The sequence below is a fragment of the Oryza brachyantha genome, chromosome 1, assembly GCF_000231095.2.
Source record: "Oryza brachyantha chromosome 1, ObraRS2, whole genome shotgun sequence".
Classification (NCBI taxonomy): domain Eukaryota; kingdom Viridiplantae; phylum Streptophyta; class Magnoliopsida; order Poales; family Poaceae; genus Oryza; species Oryza brachyantha.
In genome coordinates, this window is record NC_023163.2 from 455,748 (window position 1) to 479,080 (window position 23,333).

The window sequence follows — 23,333 nt, forward strand, 5'->3', positions numbered from 1 at the left end:
GAGCGCAGTTAATATTATAGACGTATGTTATAGGGACTACCAGACGGCGGAAGCATAGATGGTTCGACTATTCAATTCGTGACTTTCAATGTAGTATCCTTGGACTAGAATTAATTGCATTTGTTTTTGCTTGGAAATGTTTATATGTTATCTTTGAAGTTGTTAACAATAACTTCTTGTTGGACTGGTATTTTTACGTAGAATGGTAACCTGCTATAGTACTTACCGGTAAGAAAGCACATCAGCCGATGGATATATTATCTGCATCGACGGATAAGATGATGATATGAAAACCGAAGAAAAATACTGGTCCTAGGATAATAAACTATGTGAGTGTTGCTAAGTCACTCGATACTTGGATTCTATGGTGACCTTTGTGGGAGCCTGATGGACAATCTATTCTTGCAGGTAGATATGATGGAGAAATTTAACAAAATGCAACTCCACATGAGTGACTTTTACAAAATGCCACTATCTATCGAGCTTTTATAAAAATACCACTCTCCATCTCATATTGTTAATAAAATGTCACTCTTAGGTATATGAAGGGTATTCTAATTTTTTTCATCCAAAATAATTTGCGAAAGGACCGAAATGCCCCTGCTCAATTTAAAACCAACGCACAGGAAAACAAGGCCCCTCCTCTGTCCGGTCTGTCCAGGACAGCAGCACCCAACAAAAAATTAAATCTCAGGCAGCAGCATGCATTGAACTGATTTGCAAACATTTAAACAAAATCGCAGGCATTCATCATCATATAATACATATCAACTTCATCTCAGTTAACAAATACATCACGCGATATATCTCCCAACAACAATAACCATCAAAAATCAAAATCAACCATTCATCATCACATAATAAATCATATCTCCCAACACTAATAACCAACAAAAATCAATCTCAACCATGCATCATCACATAATAATACTAAAAGTGGCTACGGCGAGCTGGCCGCGGCGCCCAGCTCGCTGCCGACGCCGGGGGAGGCCGGGGCGGGGCGGCGGCTGCTGCAGGGGGGGGGGGGGGGACGGGGCGGCTGCTGCAGGGGCACGAGCCAGCGACTGAGAGGGGGGCGGCGCCCGGGGCTGGCGCACACGCCGGAGGAGGGGGCGGCGTCTGGAGGAGGGCGTGGCGACGGTCTGGTGGAGTCGGCGGGGCGCGCTGGTCGGGCGCAGAGGCCAGGTGGGCGTGGAGGCCGGGGAAAGCGGCGTCACCGGCGGGAGAAGGCGGCGGCGGCGATGGCTCGGCGTTGGGGGCTCGGTGTGGGGAGGACTTCGATCTGTGTTCAGAGAGCCACCACGATCTATTCAGAAAAGGAGAGGGGTAATTTAGACTTTTCGTGTATTTTTTGATACCAGAAAAAGAAGAATAGCCTTGAAATACCTAAGAGTGACATTTTGTTATCGATCAGAGATGGAGAGTAATATTTTTATAAGAGCTCGGTAAATAGTGGTATTTTGTTAAAGCTACTCGTACAGTGGTATTTTGTTAAAGCCACTCTATAAGAGTGGTATTTTGTTAAATTTCTAGGATATAATGTGTCCTTTCATATATGGAGAGATGGTGAAGTAGTTCTGGAAACTAGCGTAGACTCGTGTAGTTCAATCTACCAGTATCTATCTGTTTAACATTATCAACTAAAATGTAGTGAATACTCCCTTCGTTTTTATAATATAAGGTATTTGACTTTTTTGGTTGTAATATTTTATTATTTGTCTTATTTAAAAAATTATAGAAATATCATCTATTTTGATTGTGACTTACATTATTATCAAATGAACTTTAAGCACAAATTGTCATTTTTTATATTTGTACTAAATTTTTAAATAATACGAATGGTTAAACATTCTAACAAAAAAGTCAAACATCTTACATTATGAAATGAAGGTAGTATTTATTATCCAAAGTGTTTAAAACAATTATAATGCATAGACAAAGTTAGTTGAACGAAATAACAAAACAGAAATTCAACGGAAGCAAAAATTTAAGAACAAAAGTCAACGGAACCACCGGTGCGTTCGAGGGAGGCGGGCCGGCCAGTCGAAGCGGGGGTCCGGTCTATGCCATGCCTAATGTACCGAGAAGAATAATAAGGGTTCACGCTGCACCTGGTCCAGGAAGACCTTTTTTCCTTTTTCGTGGGTTTGTTTGCAAGCAGCACATCCACCGTCCAGCGAATCCGACCAACTCAGATCTCCGTCCGTGTCCCTCGCGGCCTATCCTCCCCCCAGATCTATAGACAACAAGGAATCCCCCAAATCTTCTCCTTCTTCCTCGACCAAACCCTAGCAGCCATGGCAAACCCTACACCTCCCTGCGTGTTGATGAATCGCATAGTGTTCTTCGTGGGAGACACGCTAGACGATGGCACGAGCAGAGATACCGCCGGCATGCCCATTGGATGGAGCAAAGCGCGGGCACTGAGTCCCCGAGAGGCAATGGAGGCCATGGAACCCATCACGTTCCTCGCCGAACCTCCTGAGGTGAGCTACCTGCAGATGAGGTCGCCGACGCCCGCGCACGCGCTGCAGATGGGATCCGTCGACCGGGGCGACGTCTCCGGCACCCACAAGGGCATCGTCGTCATCTACGCCGACTTCTACCGGCCGGGCTGCTGCAATCTGCACGGCTGCTACCTCCTCTACGACGCCTCCAAGCCCAACAATGGCGACGCCCTCACCGTCATCCCCCAGCTGCCCGATTCACGCAGCGACCCCACGCTGGTGTACCTCGGCAACAGCGCTGTCCTTGTCACCGACCCGCGCTCCGCCGCCGGTGATGATGATTACATCCTCGCCGATATCGTCACTTCCCCTGGGCCGGAGCTCGTGGGGCGTGGACTCCCCGAGGCCACCATCTTCACGTGGTCATCGGCTGCCGGCGGCGGTGAGTGGATCAGGTCGTCGATTCCTCAGCTCCCTCTCCCCGCACATCTGTGTGGTCCGAACCAAATGTTCCAGATCGACAGAACCTTCTCCTTGGACAGCGGCCGCATCTGCTGGGTTGATCTCCTACAGGGCATCTTGTTCTGCGACGACCTCCTGGCACCGGAAGGGCCCAAGTTAGGCTTCATCCCGTTGCCTGCTGGGTGCTGCAGCGATGTCCATCACAAGCTCCGGCATCAGAAGATGCCATCGGTCCACCGTTCCATCGTCTGCGTCTCTGGTGTCATCAAGTTCGTCGCCTTGTTCGGCTGTGGTAGAGATTTTCGTACCCCAGCTGAGGCGATGCTCAAGACATGGGCACTGTCCCCAGATTTCAAGGAGTGGGAGGAGGATACAAGGGCATTATCTATTGCAGACATCTGGGCAAGTGAGAGCTTCAACCAAATGGGGTTGCCACATGTCATTCCGGTCTCCCCTGTCCTCAGCATCACCGAAGATGGGGTCATGTATGCCGTTCTGAATGATATCGAGCGTGTGCCTGCACAAATTGATGATTTCGGGAACGTTGTTCGTAGGGGGCATCTGGTGCCCAAAGCCAATTATATGATCCGCTTCGACATCAATCAAAATAAGGTCCTGTCCTCCACAAAGTTATCTGAACCTGCCAGTTTAAGCTGGACAACACCCAATTTCTTTGCTACTGACTTCACTGCATACTTATCGGACCACAAGGTACTTGCTACTACTTCTAGCTTCACCTCAACTGTTTCACTGTGGTACCCTTCGTTTCAGGCTTAATTCACACCTGGACACTTGTTAATTTGTCACATCAAGTTAGTTTCCTCCCGTACAACTAAAAAAATCGGCTTCTTAACTTTGTCAGACATTTATATTGATGTATTTAACAGAGCTATGTGTGTCGTATGTGTGCCAGCCTCATCGCTCATGTTATGTTTTCATTGGTGGAGAAAATGTTTTCATAGATGCTTTCACTTATTTGTCCAATATAAAAGGCTTCCTTCTCTTGTCTAACCAATGAGCATTAATTACAAGGCTCAGGTTAAACTTTGCTTGTACTAATTTTCAAATTAAGAATTGGTAATGTATCAGCCTAAGTTTGTTCGATGATTTGGTAGAGTATGCACTAAGCATAGGCACAAATTTGAACTGAATTTGAAAAAAAAAGCAGCTTAGCTTTAGTAGCTTTTTATTGCTATATAGGCAAACAAGTACAATACTCTTATCAATTCTAGCATTTGCATTTGTGGCTTACTTTTGGCGCAATACTTATTTTAATTGACCTTTTTCTTACTTTTAGCCACGTGCTATTATGCTTTCAACCTATTCCTATCTGGGACAAGCTTAAGATATCCATGTTTGTGGAATGCTTTATTTGCTAGAGAATTATTTTGAGTGTATGCTAAGTTTCACTTCTCGAATACAAACCTGAGTGAATTGCTTAATTAAGGGATGAATGAATGTAGGGGTTTGGAAATTAATTTCCGAGTGTATAGTTCATATTTATGGTTGGTGTTATGTTTTCTTTGGGAGATAATTTCTCTATAGTTGGTTTCACTTATGCAATATAAGCTCCTTCTCTTGTCTTAACAAATGAAAATTACGCTGCTCACGTTGAACTTTGACAGTAGTAATTTTAAAATTGAGAATTGGTATGAGCTATGTTTGTTTGGTTATTTGGTAGTATGCACGCTATGCAAATGCACAAATTTATGCAGAGCCTAAGCTTGAGTGATTCTTTTCAGAGTCTTTTTCATTTATCCAATACAACACTGAGTGAACTTGCTAACTAATGAATATAGAGGTTTTGAAATCAATTACGGAATGCATTATTGATACAAGCCTAAGTTGATTCTAAAAGATGCAGCATGCTGAAGTGCAAGATGAAAGCTAACAGTGCTCTCAACTGATGCTTGAAACAGTAACAACCTTTGTGCCTTCACCTGTAACTACATTGATGCCATGCATGGCTACTAACCTCATTAGCAACATGCCTTGAAGTACTGCTGACTGCACAGTTTCCCTCATGTTAAGTGTTCAAAAAAAGTAGTATAATTCAAGCTTTGGGGCATATATAGACAACGCTGGGATCAGATTTAAATCATAATGTTTGACAGTCATCTTTATTTTTGTTTTGGTAGAGAGCTGAAGACGAAACGGGCAAGGTAGGAGCGAGAGCCAAGGGGAAGCGCAAGCAGATGGAGTACTAATGAATGCTACGTAATATATTTTTGCTATTTATCATGTGCGCGGTGCGCCTAACATGTCGCTTTGTTTTGCTTACATCCATCCCTGTGAGATGTAAGGTTAAAAGTGTTTTACGTTAACCATCAGACCTCTTGTAGGCACTATCAGACCATATTTTAATCACTATCAACGTAGCAGTTAAACTGACTGGTAACCATCCGTGTGTCTGATCATCGTGGATTTATATCATATCTGTGACTTGGCATGCATTTTCTTGGTGACTGTTCTTGAAGTTCGAGTAACTAATACTACTACATGGACACCAAGCCCTGGGTCCGGCGCAACCTATGTATTTTGCCTCTCGTGCTATCTAACAGATCCAAGGATAATTAGGCCCTACTATTTCATCTAGAGGTAAGTAGGGCATACTAAAAAGACACTGAGATTTGTTTTAAGTCTTAATGTTTGAGTTTGTCGGATATGTTTTTTCTGTTTTTGGTAGAGAGCAAAAGTACACGGATGACTGAGTGATCGATCAATTTCTGGTATTTATCATGTCTAATCACTTTCGGCCGAGCAATTAAACTGAACGTTAACCTGCATGTATGATCATCGTGGATTTATTCATTATCATATCGTATATGATTCTACGGGATGCCATATTTAGTGTGCAGCTCTGAACTTGATAATTGGGAATCTCTCTGCTCCTATCTAATGGCCGACCTAGATAATTGGCAGTGACAGAAAAGCCCAATTCATCTCGCTAAAACTAGATGCTGCATCTTGGTCGTCAGGTTGTTTGTAGTATGATACATAGCCCAGTTTCCACTAGTGAATTTAGGCAGGGTTAGGCGCCATTTCGACGCAAATGGTGCACGAATTTTTTGAATTTTGAATTTTATTTATTAAATAATTTATAAATTTAATTTTGTATTTTAAAAATAACAAAACTAACCTCCTGCCGTTCTCTAGTAGGGCTCGATCGCGAAGAACGTCAGGAAATAACGACATGGCCAATTTTGTATTTAGGCCTTTACCATTCTCTATAAGGGCGGTAAGGGCCTAAATACAAAATTTGCCGTCTGAAAATTTTACGATATAACCATGCTTTAATGTATATATGTATAATGTATGAAACTGTTTAACCAATAGTACTACTTGGCTCAGCGGTAACTGATAGAAGACATAGAAGACCGAAGGTCTAATCCACTCAAGGGCATATTTTTCTTCCTATGGGGATTTGACCTTCGGCCTCCTAGATAGAAGAATAGAATAATGACCATTGAACCAAGGTAGTACTTATGATTAACAATTACATACATTATACATATATGTATTAAATCACAATTCAATCGAAAAATTATCGGTTCAATCGCAAAATTCTCGGGCGGCACGAGCAAGGGCCTAAATGCAAAAATCGTCGTGTCAGTTGTTTTCGGCTGTTCCTCACGATTGAGTGGTCTTTTGCCACGTCACCTTTTCGCCCTCCTAAGGACGACAGGAGTGTTAGTTTTGTGATTTTTTTAATTACAAAATTAAATTTGTAAATTATTTAATAAATAAAATTCAAAATTCAAAAAATTCAATGATACACTCACTGACAACTGGCCCCACTCGCCACTTGCTATCACCTCATCTTTTCACTTATGCTTATGTTTATAAACCAAAATTTTAATTTTCAACATTAAATTTGAAGTTGATTTTAAGGTTTTTTTATCGTAGTTTATTTTTCAGTCCTAGCTTTTAGATCGCTAAGATTATATATACATATGTATATATATAAGTTTTATAGACAAATTACTTTTAGCTTATACATATATTATTTGTTTTTTTTTCATAAAATGACAAGCAATCAACATCCTATAGCTCTCTCTGTACCATTACTGCTGTTGTTTCTGCCTCTGTCGACAGTCCAGTACCACTGCATGGCACTCTAATAACCTTCTTGTCTGAACCATGCTAGTAGTATAAAACTATAAATTGTCTTCCATTCTGATTTATAATTCTCCACTCATCCATAAATTTTAATTAATTAGTCAGCCGCTAATCCCCCAAATCAGGTTAGCTATGCTAGCTAGCTGCAGCTCGCTGCCAAAAAAAGATATATAGACTCAGGCCCCGATCGGTAGCCATGTATAAGTTATCTATATCCCATTTGTTTTTCGTACGCACGCTTTCTGAATTGCTGCACGGTATAATTTTTTAAAAATTTTCTATAGTAAAGTTGGTTTAAAAAATCATATTAATCTATTTTATTTTTATAGTTAATAATTAATTAATCATGTATTTTTTTCAAAAAATTAATTAAATATATACTAATTTATTATTAAGTTTTTCTCGCAGGACAACTAACCCTTTTTCCTCCTGGTGCCGAACGCGGTCTCAGCGTTGCTTCTCGTGAAATTACAGGCTCTTAGGGCTCGTTTAGTTTCTAATTTTTTCCCAAAACATCATATCGAATCTTTAGACACCTAAATAGATCATTAAATATAAATAAAATAAAAAACTAATTGTATAGTTAGAGAAATCGGGAGACAAATCTTTTGAGCCTAATTAGTCCATCATTAGTCATAAGTGCTACGGGAGGTCGTCGAGGTTGCTGCCGAAGGTCGTCGCGCTAAACCGCCGCTCCCGAGCAGCCGTGGCGGTCGTCGTCGCCATCCCAAGCCGCTCCAGCGCCGTGCTGCCAGCGACGCCTGCCTCAGCCGCCGCCTGCCACTCGAAGGAAGAAAAGCAAAGAGAAAGAGACAGAGAGAAAGAAAAAGAAAAAGAAAGAGAAGAAGATGATATTTAGGGCTCAACTGTCAGTAGAGAGGATGGATGGAGAAACTGTTAGAGTAAAAAACAAATTCGAGTAAGCAAATAAAATAAAAAGTGATCAAATAGTTATTTAGAGTCTAATTTAGACTATCTGTTGAGATGATCTTAGTCGTTATATCTGAGCACATGTCCACCTCATGAACACCATGTCTGAACTCTGAACTTTTGTTTCTTTCTCCTCCTCTCACGTACCTAACGCTTGTTGCCTTTTGCCCAACAAACCAGCCAGCATCCATATTTCAGGCATGGCCCTCGGCCCTAAATGTGTGTGTTTTCGCTCCATGATTTGATGAGTGACCAAGCCATGATTATTCATGCATTCCCCCCCCCCCCCCCCCCCCCCCTAACACAAGTCTGATTCAGAGATCAAGGAAAGGGAAGCGTGAAACGAGATGCCATTCGATGCAACAGGGGCGACGTGCAAGTGCGATCGGATCCTTCATGAATGGATGTTGCAACCACTGCCTGAATCTCTACATGCCACTATATCAGATGCGGCATTTATTGATCCAGCCTACTGTAGTACTTATACTTACCATACTGTCGACATAATCATCTTCTCCCAGCTGCTATGATTTGATTTCATTTCTTGCCCTTGATTCACCAAGAACTAGGCCTACCTGAATACCAAGAAGAGATTTGTTCTGGTCTAATAAAAAGTATCTGGAGTTACCAAATCGTTTCTCATCCTGTGATCTAGCAGAGTAGGATCTGAGTAGGATGTGTACTGTTAGATCCAACGATCAAAAACGGTTTGATACCGTTAGGTACCGGTACCTCGAGGTACTTCTTATTACTTTTTGTTGGACTTGTAAGATCATAGTCATGATCTATATTTTATGATGAACAATTAGCTTGTAGTTTGATAGACTTTGGTTTGAAAATGGTTGTTATGTTAGTGTCGAAGTGTGTAACTTATGTGAGTCACGTTGTGATATTTGTGCTCGAAAATGGTTGGTTTGTCTCTATGTGTGCAGGTGACTTAAGGTTAACTGTGGTCAATGGCGAGGACCATGACTAGATTCAGGGAGGAACCGAAGTTTGGATGATCGGAATGCCATGTGACATGGTTGGACTAGAGTTGTGATCCTTAGAAATCAATATTGGTCAATGGCAGTGTGATCGTGACTAGGCTCAGGGAGAAGCTGAGGTCCTGGGATCGAGTATACCGGATGACGATGTTGAATACAATGTGACACATAGTAGAAGAACAGGAGATGGTATCGTAACGACCTTCACATGTTGCGTATGTAAGCGCCAGAAAAATCGTGGAGTAAATCGGATTAAAATTAGAGGATAAAAAGGAAAATAAATATGCAGCCGTGCACTGTAGCAAGGAGTACGTTGCTTCGGTTTGGAGGCTGCACGTGTCACGTGGCTGTGGGGGTTTGATCGGTTGGACTTGGACTCGTGTACGTTCGGACTACTGTCCACGTGTGGTGTACGTTCGTACGTGGTTGCGGCGAAGGAAGCATACGCATGGATTTGTAAGTACTGCTTGAGTACGTGTGCAGCATGCCATACGGGTATTGATGGATTTGGTTGCCGTACGGCGCAACGGCAGTGCAACGGATTGGGTTTCGGCCTACGTGCGCGGAATCCAATAGATATTTGATTAATTAGTGTTTGAGATAGATTGAGAGATAATTATTTTACTATAAATAGGTACAGAGCGGTATGTCCTTGGTGAGAATATTTGTTGATTCTATTTCGATAATTTTGAGAGGAACGTTATTGATGCGTTTTATAAATACCAGTTGATGAAATAAAGTTCAGATCATTTAATCTACATATTCTGTTTTTATCTACGATATTATTCTGGATCTCAACGATCTGATCGACGGCATAAGAGCGACGTAACCAGAGATAATCTCAGAAGCGGCGTAACTAGATCGGCGGCATAGGAGTGACGTAACCAGAGGTAATATCAAGAGTAACGTGATCAGAGGTAATTTTTTATTTCCGCTAAAAGATTTTTGAGTTTTGGTTCTACGTACCATTCAGCTCCCTCTGATAGGTCTGTTTAACTATGTTTCGATCCTACCGGACTGAAGTAAATCTCTACCAAGAATGGTATTGTACGATACGTATAGTAGTATGCATTGACTATGCAGTATTTATTTTACCTGCCTTTTTTTTTTGTTGTTTGTCATCCTCTGACAAATGAAGTTTATGGCTGCCGTCTTCTGTTTTTTTTTAAAAAATAAATTCAAATGGTGTATTTATAAATAAAAATAATTTATAAATAAAACTTTTATACACATGTTCTTATTGATTTAAAAGCAATGGCTGAAAAATAAACTATAATGAAAAAAAATTTAAAATTAACTCTAAATTTAAGATTGAAAATATAAATTTTTCTTATAATTATAAGAAAAAGTGAAAATATTATGGTTATAATTTCCATGTAAAGCTAGTTGTTGAGTAGCAGTACTATTTCTGCAAACGAACGACTAGTACTGCATTATATCTGTATGTGGTTGGATTAATCTAGTAACCTGGTTTATCACTTTGCCAATTTTGACAGGGGTAATGCCCATTGGTTATAGGGAGGTTAAACATATACTACTGAATTCAGACAACCTGCTTTTTTTCTGAAATTTTATACATACTGAATTCAGACAAGTTGCTTCTGAAAACAAAAAATCGAACGGTTAGGACAGAGTGACTTCACGAGGTGCAGAACGCTGCATCAACTCCTTTCCTAGAATACAGCTGATGACCACTTTGCAAAGCAAGGAAAATGTTGATAAAGACAGCAACAGGTGAGGCAGGCATGTTCAAAGGTAGAGCCTATTATCGACTGATCTACGTTAACAGGAATATAGTTTATAATGATACGTACAACGGTAGAGTCAGGTTGGTTTATTCATTAATGCAATAAAATATTTTTTATTACGCTAGTTTCCTTTTTATCTACTCTCATACAAGAAAGTTTCCTTTAATAAATGCTAAGAGTGCATGACAACAGTTTCTCTCTCTCCTTTCATCTCTTTCCTTTACGTCACCAAATTTGCTTACCGATTGAGAGAGTCAGCTAATAAACATATTTGTACGTGCTATTAGTGTAGATATAGAAGCAATCCTACGAGTTTGGACCAAACAACAAACTGAATCTGTTCTACCCTAGCATCACAAACTGAATGCAGCTGAATTTACTACCCTTTGTAAAAATCTGCAGGCAATTCAGCTATCTCTTACTTATCTTTTAACCAATTTACTGAGTAGATGTTTTTTTTGAAGTCATCTCATGCTTTATTGAAGTTAAATACATAGCACATGAGAAAGGTTCACATCCAGCAAGGAGTAAGGAAACAAGCCCAGGAGTGGGCAAGTAGGGAAGGCAGATACATGATGTTCGTTTTGACAAATAAAAGAGTGGTCTTGTAAGTTTGATGAAGAACAGCCTTTGTTTGCCAAGTCATTTGCTACTACATTGTAGTGTCTTTGGATCCATCGAACTTGGATTTGCGATTCTGTTATCATCATTCTGAGTTGATACCAGAGCGGAAGGAGGGACCAGTGTACGGGGTGTTGTGTGTAGTCATTTCCTTCAATGGCACGAGCAATGCTTCTGTTATCTGTGAGAAATAAAGGGCTGCAGATGTTCTGAAGAGAGCATAATTTGTAAGCTAGAATGATCGCTCCAAGCTCCGCCTGCAAGGGTGAGGAGTATCTTCTGGAAGAAGCTTGCACAAAGAGAGCCTGATGATTGAGACTATTATAAATGAAGACTCCTAGTCCTGTGACATGGTCTTTCCAGGAGGTATCCACGAAATAAGAGACTCCTGCAGGCAGAGGGAGAGGGGAGGCAGTCATAGACAGATGCATCGGAATAACCTGTTGATCATCATCTTCTGGAGAGATGATTTTTTCATAGTTGCTTGCCATCGCTTGGGCCTGGATGCAGGTTTGAAGAGGGTCTCCATCCTTCGAGTTGAAACAATTGTTATTGCGAGCTTTCCAGATGTGCCATAGGAGAATAACAATTTGTTGCATGCAATGATTGTTTTTGAGTTTGGCATTCAGGAGGTAAATTGCATCAGTTAATTCATTACCTTGTAGGAGGCATGTGATATTTAAGTGGAAGGGAGAGAGCAACCAAACCAAACGAGCAAAAGGACATAGAAAGAAGATGTGCATTTCATTCTCTATCTGACCACACCTGCAACACTGAGGAGGGAAATTGGTAATCCGGGAGTGAGTCGCGAAACGAGTGGCTAAGGATTTAGACATGAGGCGCCAGAAGAAAGTCTTTACCTTGGGAGGGATGGTTTTATCTTTCCAGACTACTTTCAGGAGTGTGAGGAGATGGGAAGATACCTAGGTAATGTTCGGATGAAAATGAAGCATGACCTCTTTGTAAGCGCTCTTGGTGGAGCAATCGCCCGATGCAGTGTGCTTCCAGCAAAGTTTGTCTGGGAGATTGTGAGGAACAATTTGAGTCTGGAGGATGTGTTGGACCGCTTGACTGTCAAAAATTTCAGAGATATAGGCAATGTTCCACTTTTTGTTGGTAGTCCATAATTCTGCTACCTTGGAAGGTAGGTGCATGTTTAAAGCAGCAGATTGGAGGTGATTATGAATATTCTGCCACAATGAAACCCAGGGCTGATTCCAAATAGAGATATCTCCTTTGGCCAGTTGCCAGCAGCATGAAGAAAGCAGGAAAGGTTTTATTTTCAAGATAGAGGACCAGAAGGCTGATTTAGGGTAATAGGTCGGATAGTTCCAAAAAGAAGAGTGGGGGTGGTACTTGGCTCTAAGAGATTTGGCAAGGATGGTATTAGGGCTGGAGAGAAAATTCCAGGCAGTTTGGATGAGCAAGCTTTTGTTGACCGCCTGGAGGTCGCGGATGCCAAGACCACCTTCATTAATAGGCCTGCAAATACCTTGCCTGGAACGAAAACAGATGCCATCCGAGTCATTTTCGTTCAGAGCACCCTTCCACCAGAATTTGCGAATGATGGCAGTTAGGGGGTGTTTAGATTAAGAAAATTTTTAGGAGAAGTGTCACGTCAAATGTTTAACCGAATGTCGGAAGGGTTTTCGGACACAAATGAAAAAACGAATTTTACGGCTAGTCTGGAAACCGCGAGACGAATCTTTTGAGCTTAATTAATCCATCATTAGCACATGTTGGTTACTGTAGCACTTATAGCTAATCATGGACTAATTAGCCTCAAAAGATTCGTCTCAACATTTCTTCTATAACTGTGCAATTAGTTTTTTGATTTATCTATGTTTAATGCTTTATTTAGATATCCAAAAAATCGATATGATATTTTTGAAAAAAAAATTTAGAAACTAAACAAGGCCTTAGTTTCCGAATAAGTTTTTTTGACAAGAGAATATGGGACACGTGGTAGATTGGAATGGAAGCAAAAATAGATTTCATGAGGGCAAGTCTGCCAGCATGGGAGATTTTGTTTGCTCGGAGAGAGGAAAGCTTACTTTTGAATTTGTCAAGGAGGAAGAAGTAAGCTGAATTCTTAGAGGAGGTAGATATTAGCAGAGGATGTCCAAGATAAGTGGTGCTCGAAGAGAAGTCAGAAACTGGGAAAAGTTGTTTAACCAGCGCAATGCTGGCGGGAGAGGTGCAAGAAGCAAACACAATGGAAGACTTTCCCCGGTTTGGTGTTTGTCCTGAAAGGTTGAAAAAATTCTGAAGAGTGGAGTGGATAACAGAAGCCTCCTGCGAGTTAGCCTGACCTGTAATAATCAGATCATCATCATAAAAAAGGGAGTGAATTGGAGGGCCATTAGTACCTAAGGTGACACCTTTGATGTTGCCGAGATTGGCCTGTTCTTGCAAGTTATCTGCTAAAACATTTAGAGCCAAAACAAACAAGTAAGGGGAGAGTGGGCATCCTTGTCGAATACCTCGTTGCGCCATGAAGTGACCAGTAGTGCCATTGATTGTCACCGAGAAGGAAGCTGATTGGATACAAGCTCGAACCAACTGGATGAAATGGTTATCAAAACCTTTACTGTGAAGGGCCAGAGAAATAAAGTTCCATTCTAATCTGTCGAAGGCTTTGGGAAGATCGAGTTTGAGAAGAAAAGCATCTGTGGTGAAAGATTTGAGAGTGAAAGAATGGATGATTTCTTGGGCCAAGATCAGATTTGTAGAGGGTTTCCTGCCTTTGATAAAAGCTTGTTGATTTGGATTGATGATACTGGGAAGATGATCTTTTATCTGATTGGCTAGGGATTTGGCCAGGATTTTGAAAGAAACATTGCAGAGGCTGATCGGACGGAAATCAGTGGGATGAGTCGGATTATTTTTCTTGGGGATGAGGACAATGTTTGTAGCATTCATCCTTCGGGTAAGGAAGCAGTATTGTAGAAGGAATGGACCATTTCTGTTACGTCATTCTTTAGCCAACTCCAGCTTGCTCTGTAGAAAGCTACATTAAAACCATATGGTCCTGGTGCAGCATCTTTTTTCATGGATTTAAGGATCTCCCAGATTTCCTGTTGAGAGGATCACCAGTGTCTGCACAAGAGGACTGAAAGAGAGTTTGAAAAAAATTGATAAAGCAAGAAATTTCATCCATGTTTGTAATAAAACGATCATTAATGCGCAAGCAAGCAATTCTATTTTTATGCCTTCTTTTTCGAACTGCATGTTGGAAGAAAGTTGTGTTTCGGTCACCCTCTTCTATCCAGTGTTTTTTTGCTTGCTGTTTGTAAAAGTCTGAAATCTTCTGCAAAATAGCATCATGTGCAGCAGAGAGTTGAATTTCATCATCAACTAAATTATGCCTGTTAGAGGAGGATTGTACCGCTAGAAGTTTTGATTCTGTTGCCGCCAATTGCTTAGTGAGTGGCTTCTTTTTCCTTTGCCATCTTTGAAGTCCTCGGGAGAGTTGTCTGATTTTTGAGTGAAAGGAAGCATCCAGTGCATTTGCTGCTTGTAACCAAGCCTCCTGTGCTGTTACCTGAAAATCAGTTTCTTGGAGCCACCAATTTTCAAATTTAAAGGAATAACGATGGCGATGATTGGCAGGATTTAAGATAGCCAAAATCGGAGCATGATCACTGTAGATAAGGGGTAAATGGTAAACCGCTGTGTTTGGGAAATTATGGCACCATTCCACATTGCCCATGGAACGGTCAAGTCGCTGCATGATCAGATTTTTACCTTTACGCTTATTCGACCAAGTATACGTTGGACCTCGGTACCCGAGGTCTAGAAGACCCAGTTCTCTGACGTGGTGCCTGAAAAGAGAGATTCTGGCATTGTTTGCAGTTGTAGGACCAAATTTTTCATTTTCATACATAATATCATTTAAGTCACCCATAGAAAAGGTTGGCCGATGAGAACTATTAACAACAAAATTGCGAGCTTTACGCCAAATCCTTGAGGTAGACTGGTGGGTGGGGTCATCATATATACAGAGCAGATTGAACATAAGACCCGACGGTTGATGCACACCAAAAGCTAAAATATAGTTAAGGCTATAACTAACTATAGTTAGCTTCATCTCGTTAGTCCACATGAGCCAAAGACCTCCTGTCGTATGCTGGGCTGGGACAACAAAACTATCATCCATAGAGAAGGCGTGAGAAATTTCATCAGAGGAAATGGAAACATTATGGGTCTCAGAGAGAAAAATAACCTGGGCACATGTGGAGCGGATGAGCCATTGGAGGTAAAGCATCTTCTTACTGCCTAGGTGACCTCCCACACCCCGGCAGTTCCAGGACATTAGCGTCATGGCTCTTTTGGCGCCTTGGGGCATGGCGCCACAGCCCTTCCATCATCAGCAACATAATTCTTTCTAGCCTGTCCAGGAGCATGAGGGACCCTGCCAACCTCATGCGAAGCAGATCGCCCGGCAGTCTGGTGAGTAGAAGTAGATCCACTCCTATCAACTGACCTCCATTGAGTAGTAAATTGAGGATGAGACAAACCAAGCCCAGGAGAAAGCTGAGAAAAATCAGTTTGAGAGTTTTGCTTTGAGCATTCAGCATTACTGATCGGCAAAGGATTATCTTGTCTCTCCAAGCTTCCAACTTGGGTAGGCAAAAAAGGTTCCACAGCACACCGCAAAAGCCCCCCAGTAGCAGAAGAATCAACGAGAGCAGAGGATGAAAAGGGATGTCCTGGACTGGAACTATGAGGGCGTTCACAGTGCGCTGACGTGGCGAGGAGCCTCAGCCCGCCACGTCGGCCACAGTACACAGGGGCCCACTTATTGTCATTGTCGCCCTGCAGAAGAATGCGTCCCCTCGCAGAGACACGAGCAGCTTCACCACGAGCTCCGTGGGGAAGCGAGTAGAATACCCAGTGTGAGCCCCCGTCACCCCGCGTGCGGTCGCCGTCTAGCAACGAAGTCCGCCATCGCCATCGTCGCCGAACCGCCGCCGCCCTCGCCCGACAGCCGTGGTCGTCGCCCGCGCGTCTGCCGTCGTCGCCGAACCGCCGCCGCCCTCGGCCGACGGACGCCGGCCTCGCCGGACCGCCGTCGCCCGCGCGTCCGCCTCCGTCGCCCCCACCGTCGGCGCCCTCGGTCGACGGACGCCGGCCTCGCCCGACCGTCTTCGTCGTCGCCCGCGCGTCCGCCTCCGTCGCCCCCACCGTCGGCGCCCTCGGTCGACGGATGCCGGCCTCGCCCGACCGTCTTCGTCGTCGCCCACGCGTCCGCCTCCGTCGCCCGACCGCCGGCGCCCTCGGCCGACGGACGCCGCCCTCACCCGACCACCGCCGTCGTCGCCCCGATCTGTGTCGCCGCCTCGCCGGAGCCGAAGCCGCGCCGCCGACCCGAGGGCGAAACCGAGCCGTCGCTCTGGGCTCCTCCCAGCGAGGCCGTGTCGCCGCTCCGGGCTCCTCCCGGCGAGGCCTCACCGCCGCCCGAGCTCCTCCCCTGCGAGGCCACGGCGCCGTCGTCCTGAGCTCCTCCGGTGAGGCCGCGCCGCCGCCGCCTTGAGCTCCTCCCGGCGAGGCCACGCCGCCTCCGCTGGATCCGCGCTGAGAGAAGAGGGGAGATGAGAGAAGCTGTCGGATGTGAAGCCAAGAGAGTTGGGTGGGAGAGGGTACGAGTTATTTTAAAGAAGTTTCTCTTTTTTTTTATGTTTACTCTAATGTTTAGGACTGTTACGATAAATATAGAAAGTATCAGAACTAAAATAAAAAATTATAAGGATTGACATACAAAATTGAAGCAGCCTCTAGGGGTATTTGCACTGTTGAGAGATGTCACGTAGCTCCATCCTAGTTGCACGTTGGGGTGTTTGACGGGGCTCCTGGCACTGTGAATGCCCTGAATAGCAAGAGAAGAAATCCTCCCAGCAGGGAACTCGCAATCTGATTACCTCTGACAGCAGAGCAGTCCCAGCGAGAGGTAGCGCGCTGGGGGTGAGTGGAAGATTCTCCCCTGCGGTCCCCCATGCTTCCAGATCGTCCATGTGATTTAGGTGGGCAAGGAGGATGGGTTGGAGACGGCAAGCGATTTGGTTGCGCAGGAGTGTGAGAAGAGGGAGTCTTTTACCGCTGTACCATTAAAAATGAAAAAAGACACCTGACATAAATTTTCTTTTACCTATATATATATAATTTTGGATATACGAGACTTAACGATATCAAATAGAGGAATAAAAAGACTATTATGCCCTTTTAGCAAATAAATGACAGGAATAAATTTAAAACAGTAAATAAATATGAAAAAACAGTAAATAATTTAGAAAATGACAGAATTAATTTTAAATCAGGAAATAAGTAAGAAAATTCGTAATTAAATTATAAAATGTCTAGAAATTCACGAAAATTCAGGAAAATTAGCTCATAAATCTGGATAATTATAAAAAATACAGGAAAATTCGTAAATAAATCCATAAAATTCACAGGATAATTCTTAAAAATCAGAAAAATGCCCAAATTAATCAGTAAATTATCAGAAGAAATCAGAAAAATATGGAAATACAATAGATAAAATACATACATTAGTACTAAATTACTTGGATCATATCATCAGCATTACTTGGGTCATATCATCAACATTCAAGTATCATCAACATTCAAGCAGGTGCATGACCATTACATACCAACAAATAACTACATATCACATGGAAAAAACAAGGGCATGACCATTGCATCCATAGCAACAAGTTCATATGAATGTCACACACCATTTCATTTAGATACACATGCGAAGGTACAGAAATCATGAACGTTTAAATTTACAGAGACTGCAATGTAGACACAACTACCATGAATGAACATTTTGTGCACTAACACGAACGTCGGTAGCTGGAAGGAGTAAAAACACAGTACCAATCCCAGCTATTTTTTTCCACAAGGCAACATCGAAATATTGAGGGCCATGTTATACATCATTCGACTTCTCCATTTAGGATGGATACATGAAATGACTAGTTGGATGCTCCTGTTGCATTTAGCTGCAGCAGCCACCACCTTGAGAGGATGAGCCAGCTTCACCACCTGAAGCATTTGGGACTGCATAGCCAACTTTGATCCCATAAGACTGCAACAGTTGGAAGATAATATTAGTAGCTGCGACTTAAAAGATATCAAACTTACGTAAAATGCGAGAATATTGATAAAGCCATTGCTGGATAGGAAAAGAAAAATCATGCGATACAAGGGAGCCAACTGGCATGTTGACAATACAACCAATCCCTCTTTCAGAATAGTTCCGTGTATATGTTATTACTGGTTAATACTCTATAATACACCAACAACTAAATGGACAATCATTGCTTAAATGGCCAATTAAAACTAGTCAAATAGAAGATGTATGTCGAATTTGTACTTTGGGGTTCAAAACATAGCCTGATAGATGTATGGTACAATTGCAACTTATGAACAAGACATGATTGAATTCAATTATGCTAGTAATTATCTTTGGTTAGCACAAACTGGACCATGAGAATTTAAAAAGGGAAAAGGGCAAGCAATTAAAAACTCACCTCATTAGATACATCGAAGACACCATCTTGGACTTTCTTGTATATTGTTCCAGCAGTTTTGATGAATGCCTAAATCGCAAAACATGCAAGAAAAAAAATTAAAAGAGTAATGAACTCTGCAATCAAAGTAAAACATACTAGGGAGTAGGGACAAATAATCACCGCCGTGCTCGCCGGCCGGAATGAGGAGGATTCGGGAGCGCGCCCCCGCCGGCGATGACATCCGCCGTGCTCGCCGGCCGGAATGAGGTCCACCACCACCACCGGCGACGCCCGCGTCCCCCTCGTGCCCAAGCACGCCACCAACCCTAACCCTAGGCGGCACCGGCCGAGCCCCGACGCCCCGGGGCCGCCGGCGGCACCGGCGCGGCCGCAGGTGGCACCGTCCGCGGCGGATCCCTCGCAGTTGGGCCACGTGACGAACCGGCCGCTGGCTGGCGCACGGGAGGAGGAGGGGTCGGGAGAGGTGGCCGGCCCCTGCCGGGTGGCCGCACGGGAGGGAGGGAGGAGGAGGATTCGGCGGCGGTCCGGGGGCGGCGGGGGTCCGGCGAGGCGGGGATACGCCGGATTTTGCCGGTCCGGCGGCGGCGGTCCGGCTGGTGCAGCGACTAGGGTTCTAGCCTTCTTGGTCCAGGCTGCTGCACACGGGAGGGAGTACTACGGGAGGATTTGGGCAGAGGTAGTAAATTTGCTAGGTGGGTCCCACGTGTAGGAGGTTCTTCTAACAGAAGGTGGATGAAATAACACGTAGTTAAATGAAACAGAAGGTGGATAAAATGACACCTAGATAAATAAAAATCATGTGTCATGGTATAGAGGTGTTTATAAAAAGAGGCACATAGTTAAGCATCAACTTTTTAATGGTATAGGGGTAAAAGACTCAAGAAGAGGAGAAAGAAGTGGAAATAGATTGTGAAGGTGAGCACTGACGTTTGGAGGGAGGTTTAGGGGGAGGCGAGTGGAAAGAAGTAAACCTCCTCTTCCTAGGAAGCATATGTTGCTGGAGCGGTGAGGCTTGAAAAACATCTGGAGTTGGAGAGAAGTTACAGTTGAGCGGCAGCGCAAGGAAGCAGAGGAGATCGAGCTTCAGTTTGTACAGTATAGGATTGAGAAGTGGAGCTTTGTTAGACTGTTGTGTAGGAGTTTCAGAAGATCTGAGATATTGGAACAAGTTTTCTGGCTGATTAGATTGTTCAGGAGAGGTTTGAAGGTTAGCAGGTTCAGTGTGAAACTTGGGTAACTGGGGAGCGTTTTTATTTTGATGGGAAGACTGGAGACAAGACGTGCCCTCAGGCGGTGGCATTAAATTTTGGTCAGACGGAGGCAGAAGGCGCGTTGGGGAGGCGGCGGCGGCTGCTAGATGTGAACCAGAGACTATTCCGACTGGCTGGAGCTGGCAGTTCAAAGTGTTTATACCTTCCAATAAGTTTCCGGTTTGTTGGCGCGCTTTCTTCTGAGAATGCTGTGGAATTGCCTGGAAGCTAGCCAATGTGTCACCATGAGCTTGCTTGGAAAGGTTGTGCTGTTGCTGTAATTGAGACCTGCTTGCCTCTGGTTTGGACGAACATGTTCTTCTGGCTGATGAACTTATTAATCAATGAATCTTGGGGATCATAAGCTGACTGCTGGAAAGCTTGGGGTGGCACATAGGATGCAGAGATAATCCATTTCCCAAACCTTTCCTGTAAAATATTGTCGTCGGCCTCTGGATCTTGTAGAACTAGCTGTTGACGGGCCAGACAAACTCGAAAATTATAAACATGAGACCATAGAAAGTGCAGATCCTAGCAATCCTTTCATAGTGTAAATAAACAAGGAAGGAAGAACCATTGCCAAAGCAGACCGTTAGAGAGTCTCGAACTGGAAGCAGAACAGAAATACGCAACTTGGCTGTTGCAAATTCCGCATGCTCTTTTGGCTGTTGGATGGGGTTGAGCTGCGAGATTGTACCGATCTGAGAAGCAACTAAAGAGATATTTTGAATAGTTCTGAGGTGCTTAGGGAGGCCATAGATACGACCAGTGACCATGAGATGTTAGAATTTGTAAGCACTCATCGGTTTGATCGATTCGTCAGCTGCCACCCACTCAAAGAGAAAAGTGTCACTTGGTCTCTTGGAAGTGACAGACCAAGGTTGTTTGTCCCAAACCCAGGAGAGAGCTTGTTTAGTTTGGAAATGAGCCATAAAAAGATTGGTGTCAACTAGAGAGATATCAAAGTAGTTATCTCTCTAAGCTCTAGCCATGGCCGATCGGACAACTTCAATTGAGATGGTTCTATGAGGACCCCAGAAAAACCAACCTTCACAAGCATGTTGAAAGAAGTGATAACCTTTTTAGCCGATGTTGATTGCTCTAGCTTGATGCAGACTTGCGGACGCGGAAGAAGTGACATCTGCTGCATGGATGATTCCAGAGGAGGTAGCAAGGGAGGACTTGCATGATCCGTCGACTTTCCTTTATGAGGATTCTGATCGCTGGACATGTTTGATGATGTTGGGATGAGCAGAGCAGAGAAGGAAGGGAGCAGTGGAAGGATAGAGGGGAGAGCTACAGTATACACTGACTACGGCATTGTGCCGACCCTCACACCACTGAGTAGATGTTGAGTGTGATTCAAGAAGATGAAGAACACAAGATGGGCTCCCTTTTGTCGTGCTGACTCTGAATCTGATCAATCTGGTCCTTGCGTTGGACCCATGTGGAAACAGACACAGAATGCACGGAAGGAAGCAGCAGCTTTAGAGCCTCTGCTTCCTTTTAGCATCTTCAGTCGCCGTAATCTGTGGATCAGCCGAAGTGTTAATACGCATGTGTTAACCAACAGATCATTGCATTTCAGACAGCCAGTTTCCCATGAAACCTTTTTCGTTATCTAATAACTATAACCCAATTAACCAAGATTATTTTGGTAACTCCAACCGGTGACCAAACTAGTGACAAAATTTCGGTTTCGATGTCAATTAATTCACTTTGTTTTTTTCATCCACCCTTAGTTCTAGTTAATTCATCAGTTCAGACTTGAGAGCTGCAGATCTTGACTGTGCATGTTGATCCGGCTGCTATGCTCGTCTTCGGTGCCAATTGCCAATCAATCACGGAGAAGCAGTGCAGAACCATCCATCCATTCACTCTGAGCACTAGTAGCGGTGGTGTTCTTTTCGTACGAAGAAGAGATTACAGTTTTTAGATCAAACTGTCCTGCCCTATGTTTCATAATGTAAGATGATTGACTTTTTTTATTGTAATGCTTAACCGTTTGTCTTATTTAAAAATTTATAAAAATATTATTTATTTTGCTTGTGACTTACTTTGTTATAAAAAAAACTTTAAGCACGACTTGTCATTTTTTATATTTATACTAAATTTTTGAATAAAACGAATGGTCAAACGTTGCTACCAAAAATATCAAACATCTTACGTTATAAAACGGAAGTAATATTATATAATCCTTTAAACTATTTGAAATATATAATCGAATAAATTAACTTAGAAAAAGAAACTTAAATTCTTTTACACACAGAAAAGTCGTTGAGTAAAAAAAATTAAAAAATACGAAATACTCCATGGTACTAGACCAAAGGGGCCTATTAATCAGCCTGCTCCATGCTTTACACACTGAAAAAAAAGTACAAGAGGAGAAAAAAAATCAAGGAACACAAAGCCATGAGTTAAGGAGAAATAAATGGAGGTGGCTACCACGGGTGATTTAACTTTCTGTCATTCTTAAAATTGGTTGTTAACAGATTTGCTACTCGTTGTGTATGATATGTAGGTCCTCATGTATTTATGACATGTGGATTTAGTGGTAAATTTGTTAGAACCAAATGTAAGAGTGGCAAAAAGTTAATTATTCCAGCTACCACGACCTCTTATAGTGCTGCCGCTGCGGCGCGCACACACGAGAGAATTGCTATTTTGACCACAAAACCGAACAGCTTCGCAACCGTGGGCTCTCTAACATAACCCTATATCCGGTGGCATTACTTTCAAATGGCCATCAACCAAATTAGTGACCGAATTACCCCTCTGTCCTGCTTCTGCCTCTCTATCCTCTCTTGCTCTCTCTCTCTCTTCTCTTCTCCTCGCTCGCCGCTGGCCGGCAGCCACCTCGCCGGACAGCGAGCTCCCGAGCGCCGTCGCCTGACGCCGCCCCGCGCCCGACGCGCCTCTCGCCTCGTCGGAGTCGTCGCAGCCTCGCCGTCGAATAATCCTACTCCGGCCACCTCCCTGGCCGGCGGCGGAGGAGGCGGCCGGGGAGGGGATGGACGAGCTCGGCGGCGGATCGGTCGACGCCGTTCAAGGCGCGGCACCAGCAGCAGCAGCAGCAGCAGCAGCAGACGAACGTGGTGGTGCTGTACACGACGTCGCCTCGCGGCGTGCGCCACACGTTCGCAGACTGCTCCACGGTGCGCGCCGTGCTGCGCGGGCTCCATGTGGCCGTGGACGAGCGGCACGTGTCCATGGACTGTGGGCGCGGCCGTAG

The 23,333-nt window shown here is 43.7% G+C and overlaps 2 protein-coding genes and 1 pseudogene across 4 annotated transcripts; 1 reads left to right on the plus strand and 2 right to left on the minus strand.

Annotated features, from left to right (window-relative positions):
• Positions 1 to 2,263: 2,263 nt before the first annotated feature.
• LOC102709962 lies at positions 2,264 to 5,307 on the plus strand. Its single transcript, XM_006643594.2, has 2 exons — positions 2,264 to 3,620; positions 5,048 to 5,307. Exons 1-2 carry the CDS (start codon positions 2,298 to 2,300, stop codon positions 5,114 to 5,116), a joined length of 1,392 nt encoding a protein of 463 aa, XP_006643657.2. The 5' UTR covers positions 2,264 to 2,297; the 3' UTR covers positions 5,117 to 5,307.
• Positions 5,308 to 14,333: 9,026 nt separating this feature from the next.
• Positions 14,334 to 15,677, minus strand: LOC121053292. Of its 3 annotated transcripts, none has more exons than XM_040520036.1 (2): positions 14,702 to 15,677; positions 14,334 to 14,412 (listed from the first exon to the last, which is right to left on the minus strand). In XM_040520036.1, exons 1-2 carry the CDS (start codon positions 15,659 to 15,661, stop codon positions 14,371 to 14,373), a joined length of 1,002 nt encoding a protein of 333 aa, XP_040375970.1. In that variant the 5' UTR covers positions 15,662 to 15,677; the 3' UTR covers positions 14,334 to 14,370. The 3 variants fall into 3 exon arrangements, with proteins under 3 accessions (XP_040375970.1, XP_040375968.1, XP_040375969.1); XM_040520034.1 differs by having other exon boundaries at positions 14,343 to 14,623; XM_040520035.1 differs by having other exon boundaries at positions 14,349 to 14,425.
• A 2,534-nt stretch (positions 15,678 to 18,211) lies between these two features.
• On the minus strand, positions 18,212 to 21,332 carry LOC107304782 (annotated as a pseudogene).
• Positions 21,333 to 23,333: the final 2,001 nt, after the last annotated feature.

Excerpts from the sequence above, each read along its gene's own strand:
- LOC121053292 (XM_040520034.1), bottom strand. The coding sequence starts at position 15,661 with ATGCCCCAAGGCGCCAAAAGAGCCATGACGCTAATGTCCTGGAACTGC. Across the intron at positions 14,624-14,701 it reads CAGAATCAAAACTTCTAGCG|AAGATTTCAGACTTTTACAA; the intron begins GTACAATCCTCC and ends GCTATTTTGCAG.
- LOC102709962 (XM_006643594.2), top strand. The coding sequence starts at position 2,298 with ATGGCAAACCCTACACCTCCCTGCGTGTTGATGAATCGCATAGTGTTC. Across the intron at positions 3,621-5,047 it reads CATACTTATCGGACCACAAG|AGAGCTGAAGACGAAACGGG; the intron begins GTACTTGCTACT and ends TTGTTTTGGTAG.